Genomic DNA, 26668 nt, shown 5'->3' with positions numbered 1-26668 from the left:
TGAAGCACTTTGAGTGTCTGAAATAAATTTCAGTTATGAGTAATCCACAATATTCAACTATCATTATTCTTAACTGCCTATCGCCGTAAGTTAACTGTAAATGTAAGTTAATTTTCAAATTATTCGTGATTGTTTGTTAATGTATGTTTCTCGGAAGAAAAAAGTATAATGAACAGAAAACTATATTAGAACGAAAATTAAAAAAAGAAAATAATTAGCATCGCTGAAACGTAAAATTGGATATACAAAGGGGGTTCTAGCTCGAAAGGAGTACAGCTCGGATATTAATAATCATTAACTTCATTCAAGTTATGGCTGTTTCTCAGAAACTCGTTTTTAAGAGACTTTTGGTGCTTACGATGGAAATTCAGTAGATCAACTTGAATCATGAAACTCTAAAAAAATAATCAGAATAGTGTTATTCCGAGCCTTAAAAAAACATTTAATTTTTTTCATAACGAAGTGATTCGTTTCAAACAATTTTTTTTTCTTCAAAATGATGGAAAAAATTGCCTGAGTAGTTCTTCGGCAATCGTAATACGGTCTTTTGTTACAAAAAATACCATTTCGGACCAAGAGTACTAAAGAATTCAGCTTGGAGGGGATGTAGTGGAGAGCCTGAGAATAATTCCATGCTAAAGTCCTTTGACAACTAAATGGCCTGATTCTACTAAAATTTGAACCCACAACCACTAACGCTTATAAAAGCGGGCTATGTAATCTTGCGGCTACGAAACTTCCTGAACTAGCACTTTAGCTAGAAACAGAGTTCTCATAATTTTTCGGCTCTTCTGTTGCGTTTCCATACCTAAGACGCGGCATCGGGTCTCATAAAATGGTAGATTGTGAGGGTTTTGCTCGGGTATAAATCTTAAAGCAAACCTTACGAACAAGAGCTGCTGTTTCTAGTATGAATCGCACTATGCTGAAGTACAGCGAGCGTGAATAAATCTTAAATTTCTGTTAGTTTTGCTGATAGTAGCTTTTTCGTGGCGACTATTTGTTGTTTCAGGTTTTGGATAGTATAAGCGAGCTGATAAGTTCGCAATCCAAGAGGACACCGAGGTCCTTCACAACCTTAACTCTTTCTAATACCCCAGTGCCGATATAATAATTCGAGTCAACGGCCGTTTTCCTTCTAGTGAATGGGATAACCATGCACTTTTTCACGCTTATGGTCAGAAAGATTCGCTCACACCAGTTTACGAAGATACCGATAATCTGCTGCAGCATTTAGCTGTCGTCGGGTATCTTTACCAGCCAGTAGACTTTGATGTCATCAGCGTCAAATAACCTGCACCCTTTGAGGTACAACATGGCAAACGTCGTTGGAAAACAAGGAGAATGATAATGGTCCCAGGTTACTACCTTGGGGTACACCAGTGTAATTTCTAAACGGTTCATATTCGGTAGCTCTCAGTTTGACGTTCAGTTTGCGATTAGTCAGATATGACTCAATCACATCTGTTCAACTGAAGAACCAAAAACGAGACAAAATCTCTTTATTTTAGGTATCGACATCTAGCGGTGGAGAGAATGCATTTTACACTCAAAATTTCATCACGTTTATATTCCATTCATTCAACAAAAGGACTGTATGAGCTCTCGCCGCTTTTTCATCGAGAGAATCCTTTGTTCTCCCCGGTACTGGTATAGTAAGGGTGCCTTTTCATGATAAACGTACAGTACCACCCGCATACGTGCAACGGTTTTTATGTAGATATATTTTTAATGAATGTCATTGTTGCCCAAGTTGAAAACTGAATATTTTGACTAACGACAATCATTTTTTTACATCGTACTTAATGTCGTAAGCAGTGCTGGTACAGCGCGTCTGATATGCATTTCTAGCAATGTTAGGTATAACAAACGGTACGAGAAAAAAATATTGTCGTTGATCGAGAAATTCGGTTTCCAAGTCCAACGAAAATATTCAAGTAAATCAACTAACAGGTTGAAATAGTTTTAAAAGTCGTAAGGTGTACGATCCAAGAAAATTTGTTAGACAATGTTTGAATGGTTGAAAGATTTTTAGTTTAATTTGTTTTATTGACGTTGATTGTGAATTGCTACTAAATTTCCACATTGAAGATCTCTTGTATGCGATCCTGTCTCAATTTGATTTTAATAGATTCAACTATTCAAGATCATCTTTTTGCCTGGTCATTAAAGCAAAAAAATTGTTTTTTGGTGCATGTTCAAACTATTGGAGCGAACTGTTCGAACGATGCACTGTAAAGTCAATGTAGGATGGAACAGCAAAAAAGAATGCGAAAGCTTGGGCACCGATTTGCTGCAGAGTTTTGTTCGAAGTTGCATATCTGTTCTGTGACTCAATCCATCTAATCACATTTGTTGCCACGCTGAGACGGTCCAATATTGCCAAATAAATCCTCCCTGGTCCATGGACTAGAAAAAATATTATTTTAGATTTCCCGTCTTCCCTGATAGACAATCGTGGACATTGACCAACCCTGTCTTCCTTTTTTTTGTTCAAGTGGATGTTTTTTTTTACAATGAAAGGTTGAAACACATTTGTTTTTGCGATTTATTTAGTGGTTAAACATAACAGATTGTGACCAAAAGAATGACAACAATCATTCAAGATTCAGCTCAAAACCACCAGCAGACCAGCAGACTAGAAAAGCCACGAATGAAAAGAATCCTAAGGAAAATTTAGCCTTAAAGAGCTGAGGAACGCACCACCAAATATTACTCAAGGAAAAAAATAAACCAAAGTAGAAAAGGACAAAGTCAAAAGAAGGATTTCACGCCAACTCAACAAAGGGACTGGCAGGGGCAGGTTTTACTACCCATATATTTTTTCAAAAATTTATCTGTTCTAACATTTGAAAAGGGCTGAACTTTTTTTTTTTGTAAATCGATATATCTGAATAATGTCAAGAGATAGAGAAAAGTTGGCAAAGGATGACTTTAGAAAATAGTCTAAACTTTTAGTTAAACATATTAAAACAAATTGAATTTGAGATCCTGCACCGACCAAAATAATTTTTTGACAATCTTTTTTGAAAAAAAAAAATCAGTGTAGGAATTCAAAATTTATGTTTTAAATTATTTAAAATGAATATTCAAATAGTTTCCTGAAAAACCATCACTTGACAACTTTTCTTTAACTTTGCTATTACCAAACGGTTATGGTCTCAGAGGCAAAAAACGTGCAATTACGTCAAACATGAAGACGTTTTTGTTAGAGAAACCTTTTCTCTCCTGAAGAGTGCCCACTTTGATTTGTTCAGAAAAGTTAAGGCAACTGAATTGTCTTCTAAATAACTAGTTTTGAAAATAATCTGAGATGACCAATTTGTTTTAATTACTTTTAAAAGCAAAATTTAAAATATGAAATAATCTTGAACATATTCGAACACAGAATGACAAAAAAACTATGTGGTCAAAATTCAGTCAAAATGCCTAAAAACATAAAACAGCATAAACGCCACAACAGAAATTAATTCCGTATCGAAAAGAAACCTGTTCGAAGCAGAAAAACAAATAAAACATCTGAAAACTATGAAAGGCTTCAAGAAATAAAAAAGAATGAATTCCGAATTTAGCTCAAAATGGTTGAAAAACGTCGCTAAAATCTATAAAAGCAATAAATACTTCATAGGTTCAGAAGAAATATGCTTCATAGAAGAAACAAACGACATTGAAAATTCATCTAAAAATATATAAAACATATATATTCTGAAAAAGTGGATAAAGTAAACTAGGTGTTTTTATTTAGCTGAAAATTTTTCAGAGTGCTCCAGTAAAAAAATGACAGAAGGGTTGTGTGCAAAGCCACGACCGCAAGGTTGACGCAGAACTACATAAGGTTGTTTGTTACATTACTTGCATTGTTGCATTCGTGGGTGATCAATAACAATTACTTTCATCCAACATTTATAAAATAACTTTGGAAATAATGTGAGATGACATAGAAAAGATTCAAAATGGCATCTGGAGTCGGATTACGATCGTTTCGAAATTCAATATGTTGACTTCCGGTTCGTGGAAAATAACCAAAGATAGCTCATATGAGTATTTCCGGAATCGGGAAAATATTAATAGGCCGTAATCGACTCCAAATGTCATTTTGTGAACCTTTTCAGGGCCACCCCTTTATTTCCAGAGATTCACACTAGTAAATAGTAGCAGATAAACGTTGTTAACATTGAGATAACTCGCGATTGCCTCCGAATTGATCAATGCAAATGTTGCAACGAACAGCTCTCTGTAACCTTACGTCGTCGTCGTTTTACACACAACTCTTCTATTATTTTTAAATATATCATGGCACTCGGAAAAGCTTGCTTTGAACTGGAAAAATTTTCTAGTGAATTAGCGATGATCGTCATTGGCAGTATAGTAATTTTTCCATGCTTGTCATTCTGGATGAAGTGTATTGAATATTTTTAATTTTTGGGCAAATGAGAAGGTGAAGTCAAAGTTTGCATGCAGATTATGATAATAATTTGAAATTAGTTAAAGCACAAAACGAGGAAATATTAAATTTTCAATCATTTATTTGTTGTATCTATAAGGACAGTTGTTGTACAATTTTATATCGGATATGATACCGATCGCATGTGTGTGCTACCCCGACAGTGGGGTTTAAAGTACTCTGATAATACAATGTGAAGCTATTTTCACTCTGGAAACTAGAAACGGCCGGCCGATTATGATGGCCAGTTTGTGTTGTTGCAGAAAACGCATGCACCATCCAGTAGTAAATAATAGATTTGTTCGACCAGGAGCAGGTTTTAGTATAGCCCAAATAATGCATTCTCGGTTAACTAGGTATAATTTTCTGTCGACCGTGCTAGGAAAAGGGGTGAGAACTGCGTTTCAACAAGGCTTGACAATTTTTAATAGTACAATAACTCGAATAATCAAATAATCAGTATTTGGGAGGATGCATGAAGATTTCCAAACTGAATTGCTGCAAGTACAAAGGAACACCAATGGAAATTATCAGACTTTTAAGCATTTGAAATTGAACATATTTTTCTTCTTTTCTGTTTTTAGATTTTCATTTGACACTCCTATGTAGCTGAGTCATAGGCGTAGTTCTACGTCAACATAAAAATTCCTGAATTTGGTACAAATAAGTAAAATAATTCTAACGAGGTTAAAGACCGTTTCTAAGTAAAAGAATAGGGCAACACAGAAACTAATTTGAAATTGGGCTCACACCTTTTGAAAAAAGGAAAAGTTAAAGAGTTAAAACAAAATTATGTCTGGATTCCATTTCCATTTTTTTTTCAGGAAAATATGTTCATGTTAACACCAAGGATGGAAAAACTCGTATCGCATAACACTCATTTGGGTATCATTTCTGAACGTGCTATTTAAAAGCTTTCAATCCTAGCAAACTATCGCTATTAAAAGTTACACATTCTCAAGCTTGCAAGAGACAACTTAGAGCAAAGAAATATATGGTGGCTTTCTTTGATGATTTTGTTACAGTATTGCCTGCTTTAGGCGGAGCGAGCAACATATAGCGAGTGTTTCACGAAAGAATCGTAAACGATTGCACTCAAGGGATCGCAATGATTCTTTCAAATGTTGGTTGCTTGTAGGCGTAATTCGGCTACTCCACGTCGTGCTTTCACCGTGATATACCACGATGATTCTTGGTGATTTCAAGTATCAGATGCTAATGCACCATGTTACAATTTCCGTAAGCATTGATGATACCTATTTGCTCCGGCAAGCAAACAATTGAACGCAATCTAACGTTCATTTGGATTCATAATCTTGTATCACTGGCGATAATATCTCAAAGCTTCTCGCGATAATGTTGAATGCAAGTGAACTTGGATACAATAAATACAATCGTGTTTGAATCATTCAGTCGCCTTCTATGGTATTCGGAAGTATTTCTTGGAAAATTTTACGTAAGAAACACTTATCACGCCGTGGTAATATGAGCCAATATCGAGATCTAGCATTTTTACGAAAATAGTTTTGAATTTCGTAACTAATTTTTCTTTGATTCTTTTTAATAAAGATATAAAATAAGAATTTCCCTTATAATTCCTATGAGAAACGAAAAAAAAACAAAGAAAAATCATCCCGATCATTTATAATTAAAATTTGCCGAAAACCACTTTCTGCAGGGCAGCTTTGAGAAATACTATTGACAGAAATTTTACCAAGCAAGTTTGGTAGAATTTCTGTCGCTTCAGTAGTTCTCAAAGCTGCCCTGCAGCAAAGAATTGTTCCAGGCACGTTTCTTCTTTTTCTCTCTTCATTAAATGATGCTAAGATTGGAAAAATAGCTGAATAAAGCCATATACAACGTCCTTGTTTTAAGGTTGTTGATGCTGCTAATAACACAGTGCAATATTTATTTTGCCTTGACTTCTATGTATGATATTTTGATAAAGTTTGATGCAAAAATAAATTCCTCCGAGTTTGAACATATTTCAACTTAAGGGGCAACTATGGCGCCATTTTAATTTTTTTATAAATCGGAAATTTTCGTAGTTTTTTCGACGCGAAATTCTAAGAGTTTGTCCACATATTAGCATCTTTTTACCCATCTTCAAAAAAACAGATCTTAAATCGGATAAAAACTGAGCTCAAAACGGTGATTCTACGACACCGGTTTTAGCATGGTTTTAGTATGTTTCACAAAGGAAAATAATATCCAGTATGTCTGAGGTTAATGGTAATGCACTAATGTCTAAAAGTGGCAGTTAAACTATATCTTATATTGAGTAAAAAGGTCTCAGAAATTGATTGGTAGGATCTACGTAAAATGTCAGCAATATGTCGATTTTGCCCCAATTCCCCTACAATACTAAAATAGGTTTATCTCGACGTTAAATTATTTTTTTCGAAATCTGTTTAACGTAATATCAAGAGTGTAAGCGATACTCAAATAAACAATAACAATTTGTCTTCATATAGGCCTCTTCTTTTTGCGGGGAGGGGGTTGCATTTTTGGCCACCGTTTGAAATCAGTTTTTATGATGCTAATATGTGGACAAACTCTTAGAATTTCGATATTTGGTCTTAAAACAAAATTGCGTCAAAAAATATCGAAAATTTTTCAATCGATTTCTAAAAAATTCAAAATGGCGCCATTGCTGCCTGTTAAGTTGAAATATCTTCAAACTCGGGGAAATTTAGTTTTGCATCAAAATGTACAAAAAAATATATATATTGAAACCAAGGCAGAAAAAATGTCAAATTTTATAGCACTGTGTAATTAATTAAATCACATTCCATCCATTGGATGAGATTTTTGCTGCAAAATACGTAATGAACTGAGTTATATCCAAACTGAACGATAATACTTTCATTTTGTGAACGTAAAAAAATGAATACATTTAAAGTTCATTATAAAAAAAAAACACTAAATCATGGCTAATTTGTCAGTTTATTATTTTCGACATTTTTTCCCACTATGCTCTAAGCCTACTGCTTTCAAGCCATAAATGATAGATCAACCCGTAGAGTAGCGGGAGGAAGGCAATAAAGTCATTAGTGTGTGCGTTGAGGCGAGATTGGGTTACCGACTGGTGTCGAAAATTAAGATAAAACACAAAATCTACGGTGTATTATCTCATTAGCATCTTCTAATTGAGCGACCTTCATCCCGTGTCCCCCACCGATGCTGGTTATTCACATAATGCAATTAGTTTTTAAATATTTCCTCACGTTTCACATAATGTGGCAGACGTTTGAACTTTAGTTTTTCTGTCGCTTTCTCGTTTCGTTTCAGATCGCATCCGCAGCGGAAATTGATATTCCGCACCAGCGCGTGTCACCATCGCTACCAATCAACCACGCCTGCTGCGACGCTCTGGTGTAGTGGGAACAAAAGGTAGAGCAAAAAACAACGACAGCGCGTCGAGAGGTGGAGAAGGGGTTGGCGTTTCGATGGATGGATATGTGTGATAAAACTTGGTGTTCGACGGATCGCTTTTAATCGAATATTTATTTCGAATGACATCATTACCGCACCGATTCGAGCGTGTGTTCATTCAGTCGGAAGTGAAAAGTTGTGAATAACGACAACAGCAGCAACAAATCGTAGATTGATTTCACTCGATCTCTCTCTCGCAGTAAATTAGTGAAACGAAAATTGTTAACGGAAAAATATGAGCGCTGCTGTCAGCGCTGAACCGGCGGTTACCGGTGACGGTGTTACAGCCAACAACTTTAACAACAACAACAGTATCGGCAACAGCAAAAACAATAATAACGACCACGAGCCGCGAAACAATGGAACCTACGCTTTCGGGACCATCTTGGAAAACAGCAGCAACAACAATTCCTCCTCGACTGCCACCACGGTCGTGTCCAGCAGGAGCTCCATGTACAGCAACTCCAGCCGATCTTCTTCCTACCATACGCAGCATCTGAAAAGTGCCTACGGAGCATCCGGTGAGTACGTGAACTGCAGAACAGCAACGCCGCTGCTGGCGCCTTATATGGGGAGGGCGTGTGTGATAGTGTGATGGCTTAGGAATTTTGCGTGACCAAAACGGCGTGGCAAAATTTCTCGATCCGGGAGTGGGTGGCGCGAAATCAAACTTTAACCTTTGCTGTAGAAGGAGTTTTTTTTCTTCTCCAGTTGCATCATTCACCATGCCGGTGTTTGTTGGCTAAGATTCTACTTGCGAATTGCGAAAAAAGGAACTGGTTTTACAAACTCCCGTCTTTGGTTTTGTACATCAGGGGACTTTCTGGAAAAATCAATATGGGACTATCACAGTTATTACATCAGACGGAAATGACTGTTTGAAAATTCTCATTTAATTCATCTAAATGCTGTTGAAAAGATAAAAAATAGAACAGCTTTGTGACTCGTTAATAATCATTATTGTTTCACTCAATGATTAGAAAAAATTTCGGTGCCTCCTCTTTGCATAAGGATAATCTTGTTTTCAATCATGTCAATGATTTGCTGTTACAGTTTTCAAAAAACTGATATATTTCAGTTTCTGTTCATACTGCTGCAGGAGATAAAAGATTGGATGAATAATTCAGCCATTCTCGTTATGTTCACATATACGGAGATACTTAACGTTTTGATAGCAAGAAAATTGAATGAATAGTTCATAAATTCATAAGTACAGAGATAATTTCAGAATTTTGCGCTACCGTACTATCACCATTTTAGGTTCAAGTTATCTTAGCTCTAGCAGAAGGAACCCAATCGGTTCAAGTTATACAAACTCAAGGATTCTTCATTTTATTTTATTTCGGCCATCTTGAATTTATATTAGATTTAGTGGCTAGAACGACGCTATACGGAAACGTTTGGTGCCAATCAATCAAACAATTGAAAAATATACTGAACTTATGACCAACCCACCCATAAGGTATGATAGCAAATTAACATTTGGAAGTGCGAAATTGCTTCTGCCTCGTTCGAATCTATATACAGTTAAGTCGCCAATTGAACCCACACTTATTGACTTCGGGGCGGCCGATGATGATTCTTCAATCATCGAAAGCCGACAAGATGAGCTTCTTCCAAATTAGTATCCTCACACATCTTGGGTTTGCTACCGCGCCCCAAGCAGCGAATGTTTATCTTCTAATTTCAAATATTGAACGGTTTTCTAAGTCGGAGGTTCTGAAGATGCTGACTCACAAAATGCTTCGGTAAAACTGAGCAAGAATTGAGAAAGAAATCCTTCCAAATTCGAATAAAATTTGTGAACAACGACAAAAACTTGATTGTAGTAGGCGTATTTGACACTAACCTTAGTTAAGCTGATCTTCAGATGTGGAGTAGCACCACGTGAAGAGGGTAAATAAGGTTCGTGAAGCAGCCTTCGAGTTTTTTTTCGAATGCTGCGGAATCTAATGTCAAATATTGACACCCGCACGTTGGATTTCACGCCTATGAGATCATCCAGTGTGGTCCGTTAGTAGCGTCTCCTAATAGAAATAATCGAAACCACATAAATCGTACGCAATCGAAGCGACTCGATTGAGACGTTTCTAGTTTTTTTTTTCAACTGCAAGTGTCGTAAACTTATTTCCAAATTTATTCCAAAGTTGATAAAAATTCATAAGCTTTGTGGGAACTTTTTTAAAAACGAAACCGTTGCAATGCATTTGTTTGTTTGTTTGTCAATACTAGAAGAGTAATGAAAAAGTATGCAGTGGGATTTAATCTGCACTGAATGGAGTGAACTTTTCTCTCTCGCAAAGCAAACCATGAAGTAAGTGAACCCGTAGTTGCACCGTTTCTTCGCCACACCATAATTCAATTTAATCCGCTCGCAAATGCGAAATCACGCCTTAATGAGCGTGAGTAAAGCGGGCTCAAGTGACAATGGTTAGCTTCTCCAGCGCTATTGTGTCGACACTTTGTTGGCTTGACTGCTTGGCAAATCGTCCGGTTTCGGTACAAACTGGATTTTTTGGGCACTAAACTTTTTTTTCCACCGTTCTGATGACTGGTGAACGATACTGTGGGAGAGAAAAATCACAGGAAGGTTGTACGCAAAGCCACGACCGCAAGGTTGAAGTAGAATACTTTTACAAGAAAGATAACCCGGCTGCTTGCGTGTCAGTCATTTTTTCTAGTAAAGAAACGTTGACCGTTCATTGGCAGTATTGTAATTTCACTTTGTTTGATATTTTGAATGAAGTTTATTGAATATTTTGAAAATTTTGCGCAAATGAGCAGTTGAAGTGCTGCCGAATTGTAATATGCACCTTAAATACGACATCATTGAACTGGAACGAATCAAAGGCTACAGTTATGCAGAACGCGAATGACAACGCGATGTGATTCGCCTTACCGTGGTGAAATGTACAGCTCTTTTTAGGCGTAGTAGAGCTATACATTTCAACACATTTCGTCTTGCCGAATCGCATCGCGCCGTCATTTGCGTTCTGCATAACCGTAGCCAAACACTAAGCGACGCAAACACGTAATAATAGTCAGAGTATGCATGTTGATGAAGAAAATTAAGTTTGGATTATAGCGCAAAACGAGAAAATATTAACTCTTCAAATATTCAATTGTGTTCTTCAAATTCTAGTTGTTCAAATTAATATCTGATGAAATGTCTGTTCAATATCTGATGAAGGCTCTTATATAGGCCAAATAATGCATTCCCAATTTACTAGGTCCATAACTCTGTCGACCGTGCTTGGAAAAGCAATCGTATAACGACCTATCAGAGGTCGAATTTTGTGTTTTGACAAGGTTTAAGAATTTTCAATAGTACAATAGTTAGAATAATAGAATTGCAATTTCCTGCATTTGGTAGGAATCTTGGAAGATTTTCTAATCGATTACTGCAAAACCGAAGAAAATCCATCGAAAACTAACCGATTTATTAACATTTGAAATTGGACATATTTCTCACTTTTTTCGGTTTTAGATTTTTATTTCACATCCCTATGTAGCCGAACTTCCTGAGAGAAGTATTCTACTTCAAAATTATTAACTTTCAATGACTTGTTCATTTGCCTTGAAAAAAGCATTTTGATTTCCGAAATTAAATTTCCTAATGGCAATCTTCATGCTGCCCCAACACGAGGGGAATAATGGCAGTCTGGCGACACACGCTGAGAAGAACCGCGCTGCTCCTGAGACGTGATGACCAACCACAGGGCAAGTGATTTGTTTAATTTGAAGGCAACCACAGGCGCAACCCGCTGCTATGGTCTGTTACCGCTGAGTGCTGATATCTGCTGCTGCTGCTGTAAACGGTGTGGACGGTCCATCCCGTTCACCTTCCGACTAATGAATGTAGCTAGTTTTTTTTTTTTGGATTCAATATTCTTTATTTTTCTTACGGTATTTTCATTATACATTTGTTTTTTGAACATTGTGAGAGATTCAATTTTATCAACTTTTCAGCTCTGATGTTTTTAATGCACTATAAGTGTTACTACTTTTTCCTTTTCTACGTACATGATTTACATTTTAATGCTCGGCATTAGAGTTTTAATTATTAAATAAATATACCTAGCTACTTATAAATAAAGCTCACGAATGTGCACCGCCCTAGAGTTAAGTGCATTGTTTTTAGTGTTTTCAGCGTGTGCAGAGGTTATGTTTTCCGTCATATCGATACTAGCTATTTGATGCACTTCTGATGTTCGGGTTCCGAAGGGCACGTTCAAGATCATTTTCAGGAACTTGTTCTGGATCCGTTGAATCTTTTGCAGGTGGGTTCTCGCGCAGGTTCTCCAGATCGACGAGGCGTATAGAAGCATCGGCAGGATGACCTGTTTGTATACCGTCAATTTATTCACGACGGATAATTTCGATTTTCGGTTGATTAGCGGGTACAACTTCTTCATTAGCACTAAGCTTTTCGTTACTGTTTGTTCAATGTGGGGGCGATAAAGTAGCTTATGATCATAGGTCAAACCAAGGTAGCGAACATTTGACGACCAGGGAATATCCACATTGTTCAACCGAATCTTTGTTGTCGGCACCAAACGTTGACTATTCCGATGTGGGAAGACTATGGTCGGAGTTTTTGCTGCATTCACACAAATTTTCCATGAGGTGAGGTAATTCACAAAGACGTTAAGCCCAGTTTGCAGCTTTTTAACTATTCGGTTGATCTGTCTGCCCTCGTACATAATGGCGGTATCATCAGCAAACAGCGACAGGATGCCTCCATTGGGTAGTTCAGGAATATCTGATGTGAATAAGTTGTACAGAACAGGACCAAGGATGCTGCCCTGTGGAACACCAGCTCCTACGTCGTATGGGTCAGAAAGGCCACCCAGCATACAGACCTGAGATTTGCGCAGCGTAAGATAGTTTTGCACAATCTTCACTAGATAAACGGGATAGTTGTAGCGCTGTAGCTTGTAGATAAGCCCGTCGTGCCACACGTTGTCGAATGCTTCTCCTATGTCCAGGCAAGCCATGGCAGTTGTTTTAGATAGCTCCTTGTTCCGATTGATGAGTTTTGTTACCCTCTGCAGTTGATATGTTGTTGAATGGCCTCTGCGAAAACCGAACTGTTCGTCCAGGAATATGTTGTTCACTTCTGCGTGGCACAGAATACGGCTGTAGATGCATCGTTCGAATACCTTGCTGAGGGCAGAAAGCAGACTGATGGGACGGTAGCTTTTGGGGCATGTGGGATCCTTTCCTGGTTTTAAAATGGGAACCACTTTCGCCAGTTTCCACGTTGTTGGAAAGTACGCCAATTCAAGGCATCGGTTGAACACTTTTTCCACCACAGACAAGGCTGTTGGTCCAAGGTTTTTGAGCACAAGGTTGAACACTCCGTCAAATCCGGGAGCCTTCATGTTCCGAGAGAATTTAATGTTGTTCTGTACCTCGTCCACTGTTATCCGCTGATCAGGTGGTAAGATATTCGGTGTGCGGGCCAGAATTACTATCGATTCACTGACAGCTGGTTCGATTCCACTCACAATATCACGACCAAGATTGTGGGAAGCGGCAAAATGCTGAGAGACAGCACAAGCCTTTTCGCGGGAAGTTAGCAGAGTTTCACTATTCACTATTAATGGCGGGATGGGTTTTGGTTTGTTCTTCAACACTTTAGCCACACGTCAAAATGGCCGTGAGCAGTTGGGCAAATTATGTAATTCGGTTGCAAATTGTCTGTTTTTCACTTTCTCCAGACGTTCTTGAACGATTTTTGTCAGCTGTCTAGCGTAGAATCGGTGCCTAGGGTTGCGGGTACGTTGATATTGCCTTCTCAGCGAGTTTCGCAAGGAAATTATGCGCTTGGTGTTATCGTCGATTTGCGCAAACTTACGTGTCACTGGAACAGATGGGATGTAGCGGCACTCTGCTTCCTGGATGACATCTATCATGGACTGTAGAGTACGATCAATGTCTCCAGTGCTGTTCAAAGTGATGTCCGCATCAAGATGGTTTTCAACATACCGCTGCAGCTGAACCCAATTTGCACGATGGTAATTTCTTCTTTGTTGAACTTGGCGCCGCTCTACGTTAGCACCAACCTCAGCGATGACCGGGAGATGATCCGAGGGGAGCTCTGTTATAGTTTTCGGAATCGAAAATCGATCGGTGATGTTGGTCAGAAAAATGTCAAGCTTAGAGCCTACACCACCAGGAGAGATGTAAGTTGGCAATTCCGGATGAGCGGGATAGTAATATCCAGCTTCGGAATCTTCTACGATGATGTTACCATTTGAGTTGCACCTGGAGTCACCCCAAGCGGAGTGGCGAGCATTGAGATCACCTGTGATGACGAAATTGCCTCCTCTTCTAGACAGCTTTTGGATGTCGTTCTTCAATTTCACCGTGGTTCTATTTGCCCGTCGAGACTGCTTCGGACAATAGACCGCAATAAATGTGAGTGGTCCATCAGTGGTGGTAATTTCGATTCCTACAGCCTCGACAAAGGTTGTGTTGAAACTCGGTAGTGATTTGTATGGTAGTCCTCTCCTTATGGCGATTGCAACCCCGCTCCCAGCTGAGGTTGTGCGGTCCAGTCTGACTACCGAGTGTTCCGGCAGGCAGAAGTTTATGTTCGGCTTCAAATGTGTTTCGGTTATTGCAGCGACATCGATGTGGTGTGTGTTCAGAAAATGTAGAAGTTCTAACTTCTTGTTGGCCACAGAGCGGGCATTCCAGTTAAGGATTCGAAAGAATGGATCCATGACGGTAGTGTAAAGTCATCATGACCGCAATCTGTTCCTGGTTGGTGCGACAAGCCTTTGTTTGCTGATCGAGTTTAAGAAACAGCGTAGCTAGCTGTTCCATCGATGAGCGGCTCCGGCTGAAACAGGCTCTTATATAGGCCAAATAGCATGTTTTCAATTGCAAGGTATATAATCCTGTCGACCGTGCTTGGGAAGCAAGCATATAACGACCAATCAGAGGTCGAATTTTTCGTTTTGACAAGGCTTGACTATATTCAATAGTACAATAGTGTGAATAATAAAATTACAACTATCTTATTTTGGGAAGAATCTTAGAAGATTTTCCAATCTATTGCTGCAAGAACGAAGGAAATCCGTCGAATACTAACCGATTTATTAGCATTTGAAATTGGACATATTTTTCACTTTTTTCGGTTTTAGATTTTCATTTCACATCCCTATGTAGCCGAACTTCCTAAGAGAAGTATTCTACTTCAAAACTGTTTGTAAACAAAATAGTGAAAATTTGACATCAGTCGATAAGTGACAATGAATGGATCCAAACGTGGAAAAACGCAGCAGTCTGCTGGAAAGGTTAAGGCGCTTGTAATATGGATGTGCACGGAATAATATCGACTGTCTCACGAAAGTAAAAACAATAATATATCGAAGAACTAAGTGACTGTTGCAAAGATTGGTTATTTTCTGAAAACCACTGCGACCATCGCTGTGATTGATTGATCGTTTCCAGCTCTATAAACTTGAAAATATTCTCATTCGCTATGTTGAAAGCAAAAAAAAAAACAAAAACAAAACAAATGCATATAAAACGAGAATAGCTTCACAAGCTTTAATTCTCTCAAACACCGACTATTGAAAAGAATATGGATTGGCAGGACGACAACAGACCCGATTCAAATTTCGAAACCTTTTTTAGTACGAAAGCATAGTGAAAATCAAAATACGAAACTCGACCATTTATTGAAGAAGGATAACAATTCAAAATATAGCAACTGCCTTGGACATACCACAATAGATCGAACAATGGTCGCAGTGGTTCAGTCTTCTACAAGGGAAAAAAACCTGCCTTGGTCTGCCGAGAACTAGAAAAATCATGCTTGAAAATGTGAAATTAAAAATTTTATTTATGCGACTTAATTAAAGGCAAAGAAAAAGTTGTATGAAATTGGATGTATTTCCAAAAGAAAAATAACCTTAAAAAGACATTTATTAGAATCGTGTAAAAAAATCTAAAAAAAACTCACGTTATACGGAAAGATTAATACACTAATTGATAACTTTTCAGATCGAAAATTTTGAGAATTTTCATAAAACTTCCATTTTTCTGAATCGTGTTTAAAAATTTGTTTGATTGTTAAGCTTTAGTAATGGTTTTCAGAAAACTTGCTTCACTCTGAAAATAAATATATCGACTTGTCTCCGAACTTTCTTTAAATTCGAAAATCTGTTCTCTATCCTTGGTTTATAAGCTAGGAATATTTGAAGCAGTGGGTATCTGAGGGAATTGAAATACTTTATCTCGAGTATTCCACCAATTAGAGAGCTCGGAGATCAAAAGCTTTTATTTGGTGCCAATTTCGATTCGAAATTTTCTTACAATGCGGTGCACGGTGTTCCCACAGACCGTTATCATCAAACAAAATGCAGCAGAGAATCCAAGTACACAATTCGATTCGTTATGACGTCCAGAATCTCTGGTCAAAATTTCAAAATCATCGTACGGTACATTTTTGAGTAATGCCCTTTTGAAGGTCGTACAGTACAAAAAAGTGATATAGAAACGACGAAATACTTATTGTAAAGCACGTTTTTCAACCACCATTTCATGAAATAGCTTCCAATATAGTTTCCACACATTCCAAGGGTTATATTTCAAGACATCAACGATTGGCGGAAAAATTTATTTGAAAATCCCACAGTGCACAGTGGTCTAAACTCGAAAAATCGTGATCGTTCTAGATTTGACTATGAAAAATTGATATTATGTACTCAATGTCTTCAGCAAAATTGTTTAATAAAACAAGACCTTACTTTTGGCGTTTTCGGTTTTTCGATCATGGGGACTTTTTTCGAGAAGACGAAACTTTTGAGCCCTACCGCTAAACGATATTCAAAAAATTAATTTTTATTGGCACTCAAATCAACATTTACAGCACTCTTGATTGGACGTTTTCAACAAATAGTTTAGAGAGATGGTGTGAAATCGGATGTTCGGATTCCAACCACTCTTTTAGTCAAGTTATAGAAACTCGATAGCTTACTCGACGCGCCAACTTTGTTAATCTAGAGCTACTAAAAGGCCATGCAATATTCTACGATTTTGTTTAATAGAAAATGTTGTGGTTTTCGATAACAGCAAGTTTTTTATTTCTTTTAAATATACAACTAGCCTAAGAGAACCGATTTTCGACCAGTGGTTTTACATGTTATTTTAATGATGCATCAAAACGTCTGAAATGCTATTTTGTTTTTAGAAAAAAAAATCCGTAAATAAATTTTCTGTTGCGATTTCAATTCAGTTCTTTCGTGATATATAAGTACAAAAAGCTATGTCACATATATGTATGTGTATGTACATGTACATGTGTATAAATATGTAGTAAAAACCATAAACCATCTGAGAAACCCTCAAAAACCAGGGAAATTCATTTTTGAAATTGACACTCTGTCTTTCTTAACAGCCACAAGCGAAATAGTTCGTGCAATTTTCGCTTTCTATTTAGATCCATCACCAAGAAAGCAGTGGTTGTTTAGTTGATATGGACAATTTTTGTTATTCGTCGGTTTATCAATAGTGTAGGTACCCTAAAAGTTGAAGATTTCTTTTCCACGATTCAATCGTGGTAAAACATCCGATCGTTTGATGCTAAAAGCTCCTGAAACTGATGAGAAACGGCTGAGCTATAAACACTCAAAACCGGACCCCTTTTTCCATGTTTGAATTTTTATATTCTTAATTCACACCTGTTTCTTTCTGTCAAAAAAATGTGAAACTTGTTTTTATTATATTCTAGTTTTTAATCTCTTTGATGTTAATGATTTTGAGTTGTGATTCTGTTTACGCATTTTGCGATTCTGCATCAGTTACAGTGTGCGTCACAATGTGTGGCAACACGAGTAGTGAAATCAGGAACAGACCACAGGTCGGTTTTAGGTTATCTTGCCTCTGTTACAAACGGCTCATCATTTTTTGGGTACGGTGATTTTTTTTCACTCTCGTACTGTACAAGCTGTGCGAGGCATCGAATTAGCAATTCGCAGCGACAGCCGCTGATAATGTTTGCGTTACCCCACGAAGCTGTACGATATTGGGCGAAATCTAGTAAGCTGCAAATTAAACTCGATCAAAAATAAATTGATAACGCGACACGCACCCGCACTGCCGCCGTTGTTTGCAAACGAAATCAAAGATAGTCAAACAACCTTCGTCTGGGGGGAGCGACGGGGGGTAGGTTGCTAATAAATACCAGCACTTGCCTCGCTATCAATATCAAGATTCCGATAGTAGGCCGTATCGTAAAGTAAAGTATTTATACGGTAACAGAGCGACACAAATATTAGAGAAACAAGCATGAACCGAAATGACAGCCAATATCGACTGATGTTTACCGTTTTGCCCGCAGTCTACTAATGTCTGTGCAGCGTTCCGGGGAGCCGTATCGTAACGCTTGCGCAGCACATCGCCGCCGTGCCGCCGACCGATACTAATGATGATTATATCTCGGCGGGGTTCTGTCAGTTTTCTGTTATGTATCTGGTTGAACATACGCTAAACAAACATCAGGGAGATAGTTTCTGCTGAAAAAATCTTTTTGCTCAAGTGTGCTTCGTTTATCAATCAAGCGAAAAGTGATAATGTGTTACCGTGCCGATCGAAGATACCGATGAGTTGTTGTTCGGTCAGTCGAGCTCTCGGCATACTATGGCTGCAGAGGACAAATCAAAGGAGGCTCCAATTGCTTCACCCGAGTCCTCACCGCTGAAGGACATTCACGACATTCAGCAAGGATGGCGTAATTGTAACCTTTATATCTATTTTCGAACCATGTTATTTCTTATCTCGGCCAATTAGCCAATCGATAAAGAACGATGTTGAAAAGTTCCGAATTTAATCGATTATTTGGTCTGTGATTTTTTTTCTTTGCTTGCAGAGGAAATGTTGGAAGCCGAAAAGGCCGGTCTGGTGGAGCGAGTGAACGATTTGGAGCGGATAGTGCTAGAGCAGAAGGATGAAATCGTATGCCTGAAATCGACACTGGCCGATGTGCTGCGGCGGCTCAGTACGATCGATAACAACTATGATGGTAACAAACCGCTGGACAGCAATTCGCCGAACAGTTCGACCATGTCTAGCAAAAGTTTTCGCTTCTCCCGGAATACTATCACCCGATGTGAGTATTTGTACATTGAAGGTGAAATGATGAAATCATGCTAATATTCGATATTTGTTTTTAGTAAACTCCAGCGTCGACGAGAAGCGGTTCGGCCGTGTGCCATCTCGGGTGACCAATTCCCCGTCCCGCAACATGTCTACCTCGAAGGCGAGCAGTTTGGCTCAGAAGGCTATCCACCACTCGAATGGATCACTGCACTCGGATTCGATGAGCAGCCATTCGATATCACCGGCTCCATCGCCGTCCCCCAAGCAGCCCAACATGGCGAACTTGGCCGCATCGGTCGGCGGAATCAGCGTGGCGGGTGCCCCCGCGGGGGTAGCAGGCATGGGCAAACGTTGGAGCTCGACGGGTGATTTCGTTAGTGGTTCACCCGGACCGGCAGTCAACAGTACAAGGTAGGTGGGCCCTTGTCAGACTCGATCATGCGTCTCCGTTGAACGCGCTCCGATGAAGCGATGAAGCTCGCGTATCACGGTTGACGTTTCGTAACCGCTCCTGTAGAGTTACTTGATCTGGTTGGAAAGTAAGTTTTACCTAACGAAGACCGTTTTTATGTATAAAAAAGTTTGGCATGGATTGTGAATTCACCAGTCAATTGATTAGACTTGCCTACCTGCATTTCTATCAATAAAAAGAAACTGTTGGGGTGCATTTTTTAGAGATGCACTTTCAAAATTCTAATTGCATGAATTTCAAGGAAATCAATAGAATCCATGCATCAATTACCTAACATACAAATATCAATTGTTGAATATAACACCGTTTTCAAAAAAGTCAGCTTGTATGTTTATAAAAATCTTATGGATTGCTGATTAAGATGCACCTATTATCGCTATGCTTTAAATGCTGCCTGCTATGAATTTTTATATGGAGAACATTAGCATATAATTATTTACTATAAATTTTAACAGCTTCCGTAGTTAAATGAATTTAATTGTAGCACTGCATTTAAAGGTGCCAATGTTTCAATTTAAAATAGTCTCTGATCAACTAACTAGAGGTAGTCAGGTACGGGAACAAGCTCATTTGCTCAAGCTCTAAGCTGACTTGTAAAGCGATAGCGCTCGTTCTCTTTTCCATTTTTAGATTTTCCTTTTACACTCCTGTAGCGAAGCTTCCGTCGTGACACAGTTCTACATCATAAAACTATTCTAGTTGTCATACGTGGTGATTGTTTCCTAGTTAGTATTATTTCAGGGGCTGATAAAGGGTCACATTTGATGAAAAAACTCTTCTACGCATATGCTCTAATATGCTCTAACGTTAATCTTCTTGGAGTTATTCAAGTTTTAAGTTTATTGAATACCCTTCCTTGAAGTGGCTCTAACTTTTAATGTACATACACCACTTAATGCAATTCTATTGTTTTTTTCCGAAAGTTTAAAAAATTGAAAAATTTAAAGGTTCCTATGATAGTTTGAGAACCCTTCCCTCTTCTGGAAGGAGGGGTCCCATACAAATGAAACATAAATTTCTGCATAACTCAAGAACAAACCATGCAAATTAAACCGAATTTGGCATGTGGATGTTTTAAGAGGTAACAAATATGTCCATAATAGTCAAAAACCTCTCCCTTTTCTGGAAAGGAGGGGTTCCATACAAATGAAACACGAATTTCTGCACATCTCGAGAGCTAATCAACTAAATGGAACATAATTTGGCAGATAAATGTTTTAAGTGGTAAACAATATGTTCATAATGTTTTGACACCCCTCCTTCTTTTGGAAGGGAGGGATGCCATACAAATTAAACACAAATTTCTGCACATCTCGAGAACTAACTTAGTAAAGGGAACCAAATTTAGCATGTGAATGTTTTTCGAGGTAACAAATATGTTCCATAATCGACCTCAGGCAACATCTTGGATTGTAAGATGGCAACTTCCGGTTTCTGGAAAACAGCTAAAAATGCCCGCTTTCCACCCAATATAACAATATCCGGATCTATAATGATACACAGGAGCTAAAATCGACCACAGATACCATTTTGAAGTCTAAGATGGCGATTTCCGTTATTTGGGTGGTATTCGATCTTTTTCGGCTGTTTCCCAGGAATGTGTGCTTCCAAAAGAGGGAGGGGCGTCGAACCAATATGGACATATTTGTTACCTCTAAAAACATTCAAGCGGAATGACGCTCAGAGGCCAGAAATTTTCCTAAATACTATTTTGAAATCCAAGATGGCGAATCCCGGTTTGTGAAAAATAGCCTTAAAAAAACAAATACCATCCAATATGAGTATCTCTGGAACCAGAATGATTCAATGAGCTAACAATTGACCTCAGGCACCATTGCTTAATGGCAACTTCTATGAGACAGTCGAAAATGACCGAATAATACTCAATATGGATTTTTTCTTTTTGATGCATAGAAACCAAACATTGACCCTGGACACCAAAACAACTAAATACCTCCCAATATGAGTATTTCCGGTGTCAGATTAATGCCAAAAAATCTGCTGAAAATGGCCGAATACCCAATATGAATATATTCAGAATTAATGAGATGTATAGAAGCCAAAAGTCGAGGAGGTTGTAATTTCGATAAAACCAATCCTTTCAAACGATTTGTAATTTGACTTTGATCATATCCTATGGCCAATTCGTCGTGCATTTGCAGACTTTGAACACATCGCAAGGAATAAATGAATTTGGAACGTTCAAATAGTACGATACCACATTTAAATTATGTTGAGGCCACATATATCGATCAAAGCAGGTATAGTTTTAAATAGTCTTTGAATTTCCTCTCTTTCCATAAATTTTGAGCCACATATCAAATTGTTATGAAGTTTGTTATTTGTCATGTCAAGTCATGTAATCTTTGAGATACTATTATCTTTCGTTTCGTACTTTCGTTGTTTTATTAACAATTTAATACATAACGGTTGCTTAAGTTCGATTATAATCAAATGAAATGGGAACGTATGGGGCAGCCAAACTTTGAAACCACGTGTTCAATCATAATTCATCAGTTAACTCTTAACTAGCCCGCTTATCTGATAATAATATTGATCAAATCGGTTGTGTAGTTTCTGAGATAATGAAGTTTCGTGATTTTCACATTTCGGTACATTACAGACGAAGTTACAGCTCGATTACGGAAAAATTCAGTAGGGTGTTATGAGGCAGCTAGACTTATTAGTTGACACTAATTTTGTAGAAATCGGGTCAGCCATCTCTGAGAAAAGTGAGTGAGTCCAAGTAGTCTTCGGAATATGTTCCTTTTCATAGCTGGATTCCACATTTTTAAACATAACAGGCAATGTAATAGTCCGATTGCAAAACAAATCAATAAGGTCTTATGGGGCAACTAGACCTTTCATTTGACACTGATTTTATGAAAATCGGTCCAGCCATCTCTGAGAAACATGAGTGAGATTAAACAGTCTTCAGAACACGTTTCTTTTCATAACTTTTGAACCACAACTACAATCTTCATAAAATTCAAAAGTTAAGGGTTTTTTAGGTAGCCCGTTCGTTTGAAATCAATTTTGTTCAAATCGGTTGTGTAGTTTTTGAGATAATGATGTTTCATGATTTTGACATTTTGATACATAACCTCTAAACTATAAATCCGATTACAATAAAATTTAATAGGGTCTTATGAGACAACAAGACCTTTCATTTGCAATTAATTTCATGAAAATCGGTCCAGCCATCCCAAGTAACCAAAAGTTCGGATAAAAGGAGATTTCATAGCCTAATCAGCCAAGCTATCGATCATGAATAGAATTCTATTCAGCTCGATTTTTAAGTAACTAACCGTACTTTCAAGTTCTCATTTGATGAATAAACTTCGAGTAGCATGTAAAGCAGCTTCTAAACCGAACTAGAAAGTTCACATTAAGTTCGGTTAGGTCGCTGCACAGAACGCTATTCAGCTTGAAAAGAAAACTTCAAAACACTCAAAATAAAAAAAACAACTAGCATTTTTTTAAATTATCGTTTCCCTTTTTGATTATTTTTGTTAGTTCAATTCCATGATAAGCATCGCGCGCTGGATAAATTCTTGATCAGAAGAATAATGCCTGGTTTTATTTATTATTAAATTTCATGATTTTTTTGCAACTTACTACCACACTAAGCTTCGAACTCGAGTCCTTCCTCTTCGAAGCATAAAATCATACCCCTGCTCCGTTCCCGCTATATGATGTCAGCATCGGTTTTAGTTAATGTGCTGATTTCTCTTTGTTACCTACATGTTCATAAATAGGAACATACCGGGCCTCTCTTTCAGCTTGGAAGTTCAGATAAAGTACATTCGCAACTTCATGCGAACTCAGAAGTTCAGAAAAGGCTGATGTGGAACTTTATCCGAACTTTCAAGTTTAAAAAAAGTACACGCGGAATGCAATATGAACTCACGTCTGACACTTCTCTAGTTTGTTATGATTTTGCTGCAGTTTTTTGGTAATGTAATTGAAAAAGGCTGTGTAAGCAATATTTTCGTTCCAACCGTTTATTAAAAATTATTCTGGTAAGCTTTAAAAACAAAATATGATAATTGTTCAAAATCGATTGAAACTTTTCGGTCAATAGATATGCCGTTTGCCGTAGTCGAAACGACCAGCGCCTTGGGACATAGAGAACTCTCGTTGGTGTCTGAAAAATGGATTCGGACCTCCAATACCCCCCAAACCAAACCTCCAAACATAATGCTGTGGCCGTACGTAAAGAGAACCCAAGATTTGGACAAATGCACAGGGATGAGAACATCACGCCCAAACAAGTGTATATCTTCTTCTATCGGGAATTCACAGCTTACATCCGGTTTAATTTTTCTTTCGACGTGCACATCCCAGGACAGCTGAATTTATAATTGATTTTCTACAAGGCAACAAATGAAAATGTTTAGATATCGAAAGCTTTTATGTACCTAAATATTACCCATTGGAGTGATAGCCTCGTTTTCTTTTTCCGATTTAGATAAAAAAATATCCGATCATAAACCCCTTTTCGTTATTATTTTTGAAAAACTCATTTTTATCACTAATCCTGAAGCAGAACTTAACATGAACTTTGAAGTAGAAATGAAGTACGACATAGACTTCTTCGGAACTTTCATGCTGAAAAAAGTATGGATAAAATGTTAACCGAACTTTAATTTCCCTGGTTTTGAAGTTCACGTGTGAACTTTATGTGAACTTCAAGGTTCCGATGAAGAGGAGCAAGCAGCTTCTTTTGAACTTTCGTGCTGATTAGCAGTACGGATAAAGTATAAACCGAACTTCAATTCTGGTGGTTTTATAGTTCACGTGTGAACTTTATGTGAACTTCAAGGTTTCAACAGAGAGGAGCAAGCAGCTCTTTTGAACTTTCGTGCTGTTTAACAGTACGGATAAGATGCTAACCGAACTTTGATTTCATGGGGTTTGAAGTTCACGCGTGAACTTTATGTGAACTTTAAGGTTCCGATGAAGAGGAGCAAGCAGCTTCTTATGAACTTTCAAGTTGTTTCAAGTATCGACGGTACTTTATTTAGAATGAAGTTCGGTTTGTAAGTAATGTGTCCTGTTGTTCAGCAAGAAAGTTCCGCGGAACTAAATCTGAACTGTATGTGAACTTCTAAGTTCGTTTATTAAGTGAAATTCGAACTTTTGGTTGCTTGTGATCTCTGAGAAAAGTGAGTGAGAATAAAAAACTGCACATACACACACACATACAGAAAATGCTCAGCTCGTCGAGCTTAGTCGAGTGATATATGCCATTCGGCCCTTTGGAGCACTTTTATACTTTCGGTTTTGCAAGTGATTGCTATACCTTTCTAGGAGAAAGGCAACAAACATTTTGGAAGCAAAAATGTTCAAAAATAGTACTGTTTCGAACGTATTTTGCTGTTTTCTCACCAAAAACGTGGTTACCATTATTGTTTTCAAGCGAATTAAACGTTTTTACCGCTCTACAATGTCTTTGATACCAATTCATTATCTGCTTCGATTTTCTAGAGATATCAATTTTAATTGTCAGTTTAATTTTGATGCAGGATTATTTAAAAAAAACACATTTTTCTGATAGTTTTTTTTTAACTTACGGGTTCAAGAAATGTTCGGACTCTCTTCGGTTACAGATGAACGTTTCTTGTTGCAGAAGTTAGTCGAGTCAGGAAAAAACCCGCTAACTGTCTGTGGAGCTCAGTTTATTAGACATTATTTTTAAGTTTTAAATAGTTTATTTGACACGGCACGATACAATTTATGTTTAACTGAGCCAAGTACATTTTTTTTTTAAATTCTAAATTAGCAGGGAAAAGAGGGAGGCCTTTTCTTTATTCTCGCGGCCGACTACGAGCTAGTGGGGATTTAAGGTGAGAGGAGGGGTGTTACAATTTTGTTTTTAATTATTTTATATTACAGAATGTATTCATTTGTACGTGGCTAACCAGTGATGTTCTGTTTGAGCAGTTTTGGTCTGAGGTGTCTGCGTAAACATAGAGATGCCGAGTCTTCATTTTAGTGTCTCCAGCCGGGTGTATCATTCTCTTTCAGTTTGTGACAGAAATTGTATTCTAGCAAATAGATAAAAGAAATCAAATTTTAATGCCAGCATTTTTTATAAACCCGTATAGTTGTGTCATGTACTGGAGATCACCGCTTCCCAGAATGTCTCTAACGGGTACGTTCGGTTGTTTTCCTCGGGCCCGAAGGGAATCTATAAGCTCAGACCTAACACCACAGTATTCGGTACACGACCAAACAACATGCTCGATGTCATGGTAGCCATCGCCACAAACGCAGTGATTACTGTCTACAAGCCCTATACGAAAGAGATGCGTGTTTAACGTATAGTGATTGGACATAAGTCTGGACATCACGCGAATGAAGTCCCGACCTACATCCAACCCCTTGAACCATGCTTTCGTCGATACCTTAGGAAAAATGGAATGTAGCCACCGTCCCAGTTCATCTGAGTTCCATGATGATTGCCAACTGTTGAGTGTTCTCTGACGCAAAATGCTATAAAATTCATCATAAGCAAATGGTCTTTCATAAATATCGCCGTCAATAGCACCCACCTTAGCTAAAGAGTCAGCCTTTTCGTTACCCGGAATCGAGCAATGAGAAGGGACCCACGCTAAGGTAACCCGGTAATTTTTATCTGTTAAAGCACTTAAAAACCGCCGTATTTTCCCCAGGAAATACGGGGTGTGCTTCACAGGCTTCATTGATCGCAGAGCCTCAATGGCACTGAGACTATCTGTGAAGATGAAGTAGTGGTCTATGGGTAGGGTTTCGATGATTCCAAGAGAGTACTGAATAGCAGCAAGTTCTGCGACGTACACGGAAGCAGGAGCATCGAGTTTGTAGGAGGCGGTAAAATTTTCGTGGAAAACACCGAAGCCAGTGGACTCATCTAGATTCGATCCGTCAGTGTAAAACCTTTTATCATAACTAACATGTTTAAACTTATTGGAAAAAATCTTAGGGATCTCTTGGGGTCGCAATTGATCCGGGATACCAGAAATGTCTTGTTTCATGGTGGTGTCGAAGAATATAGCATTATTAGAAGTAGCTAAAAGTGCGACATTGGAGGAATCGTATGAAGAAGGATTAATATCTTGAGCCATATAGTCAAAATATAAAGTCATAAATCTGGATTGAGATTGAAGGTCGACCAACCTCTCGAAATTTTCAATTACTAATGGGTTCATAACTGTGCA

General features: G+C 38.0%; 2 protein-coding genes across 6 annotated transcripts in view; one reads left to right on the top strand and one right to left on the bottom strand.

Moving 5' to 3' along the window:
- The window catches only part of LOC129724635 (neuroglobin-like), a 397507-nt gene that overhangs the window by 320758 nt on the left and 50081 nt on the right, over nucleotides 1–26668 (bottom strand). The window lies entirely within an intron of this gene.
- Nucleotides 1–26668, top strand: part of LOC129724634 (echinoderm microtubule-associated protein-like 2) — an 85829-nt gene that overhangs the window by 27886 nt on the left and 31275 nt on the right. For 2 of the 4 annotated variants that reach the window (XM_055679694.1, XM_055679693.1), the window contains 3 exons: nucleotides 7736–8400; nucleotides 18765–19004; nucleotides 19069–19405. In XM_055679694.1, the coding sequence (XP_055535669.1) occupies nucleotides 8115–8400; nucleotides 18765–19004; nucleotides 19069–19405 (863 nt within the window). In that variant the 5' untranslated portion in view covers nucleotides 7736–8114. Of the gene's footprint in view, nucleotides 1–7735; nucleotides 8401–18300; nucleotides 18633–18764; nucleotides 19005–19068; nucleotides 19406–26668 lie in introns of those variants that run through there. The other 2 variants (XM_055679695.1, XM_055679696.1) reach the window with 2 other exon arrangements.

This window comes from Wyeomyia smithii, chromosome 2, assembly GCF_029784165.1.
Source record: "Wyeomyia smithii strain HCP4-BCI-WySm-NY-G18 chromosome 2, ASM2978416v1, whole genome shotgun sequence".
Classification (NCBI taxonomy): Eukaryota; Metazoa; Arthropoda; class Insecta; order Diptera; family Culicidae; genus Wyeomyia; species Wyeomyia smithii.
Note: the sequence above shows the minus strand (reverse complement) of the source record. Positions and strands in the feature narration are given on the sequence as shown.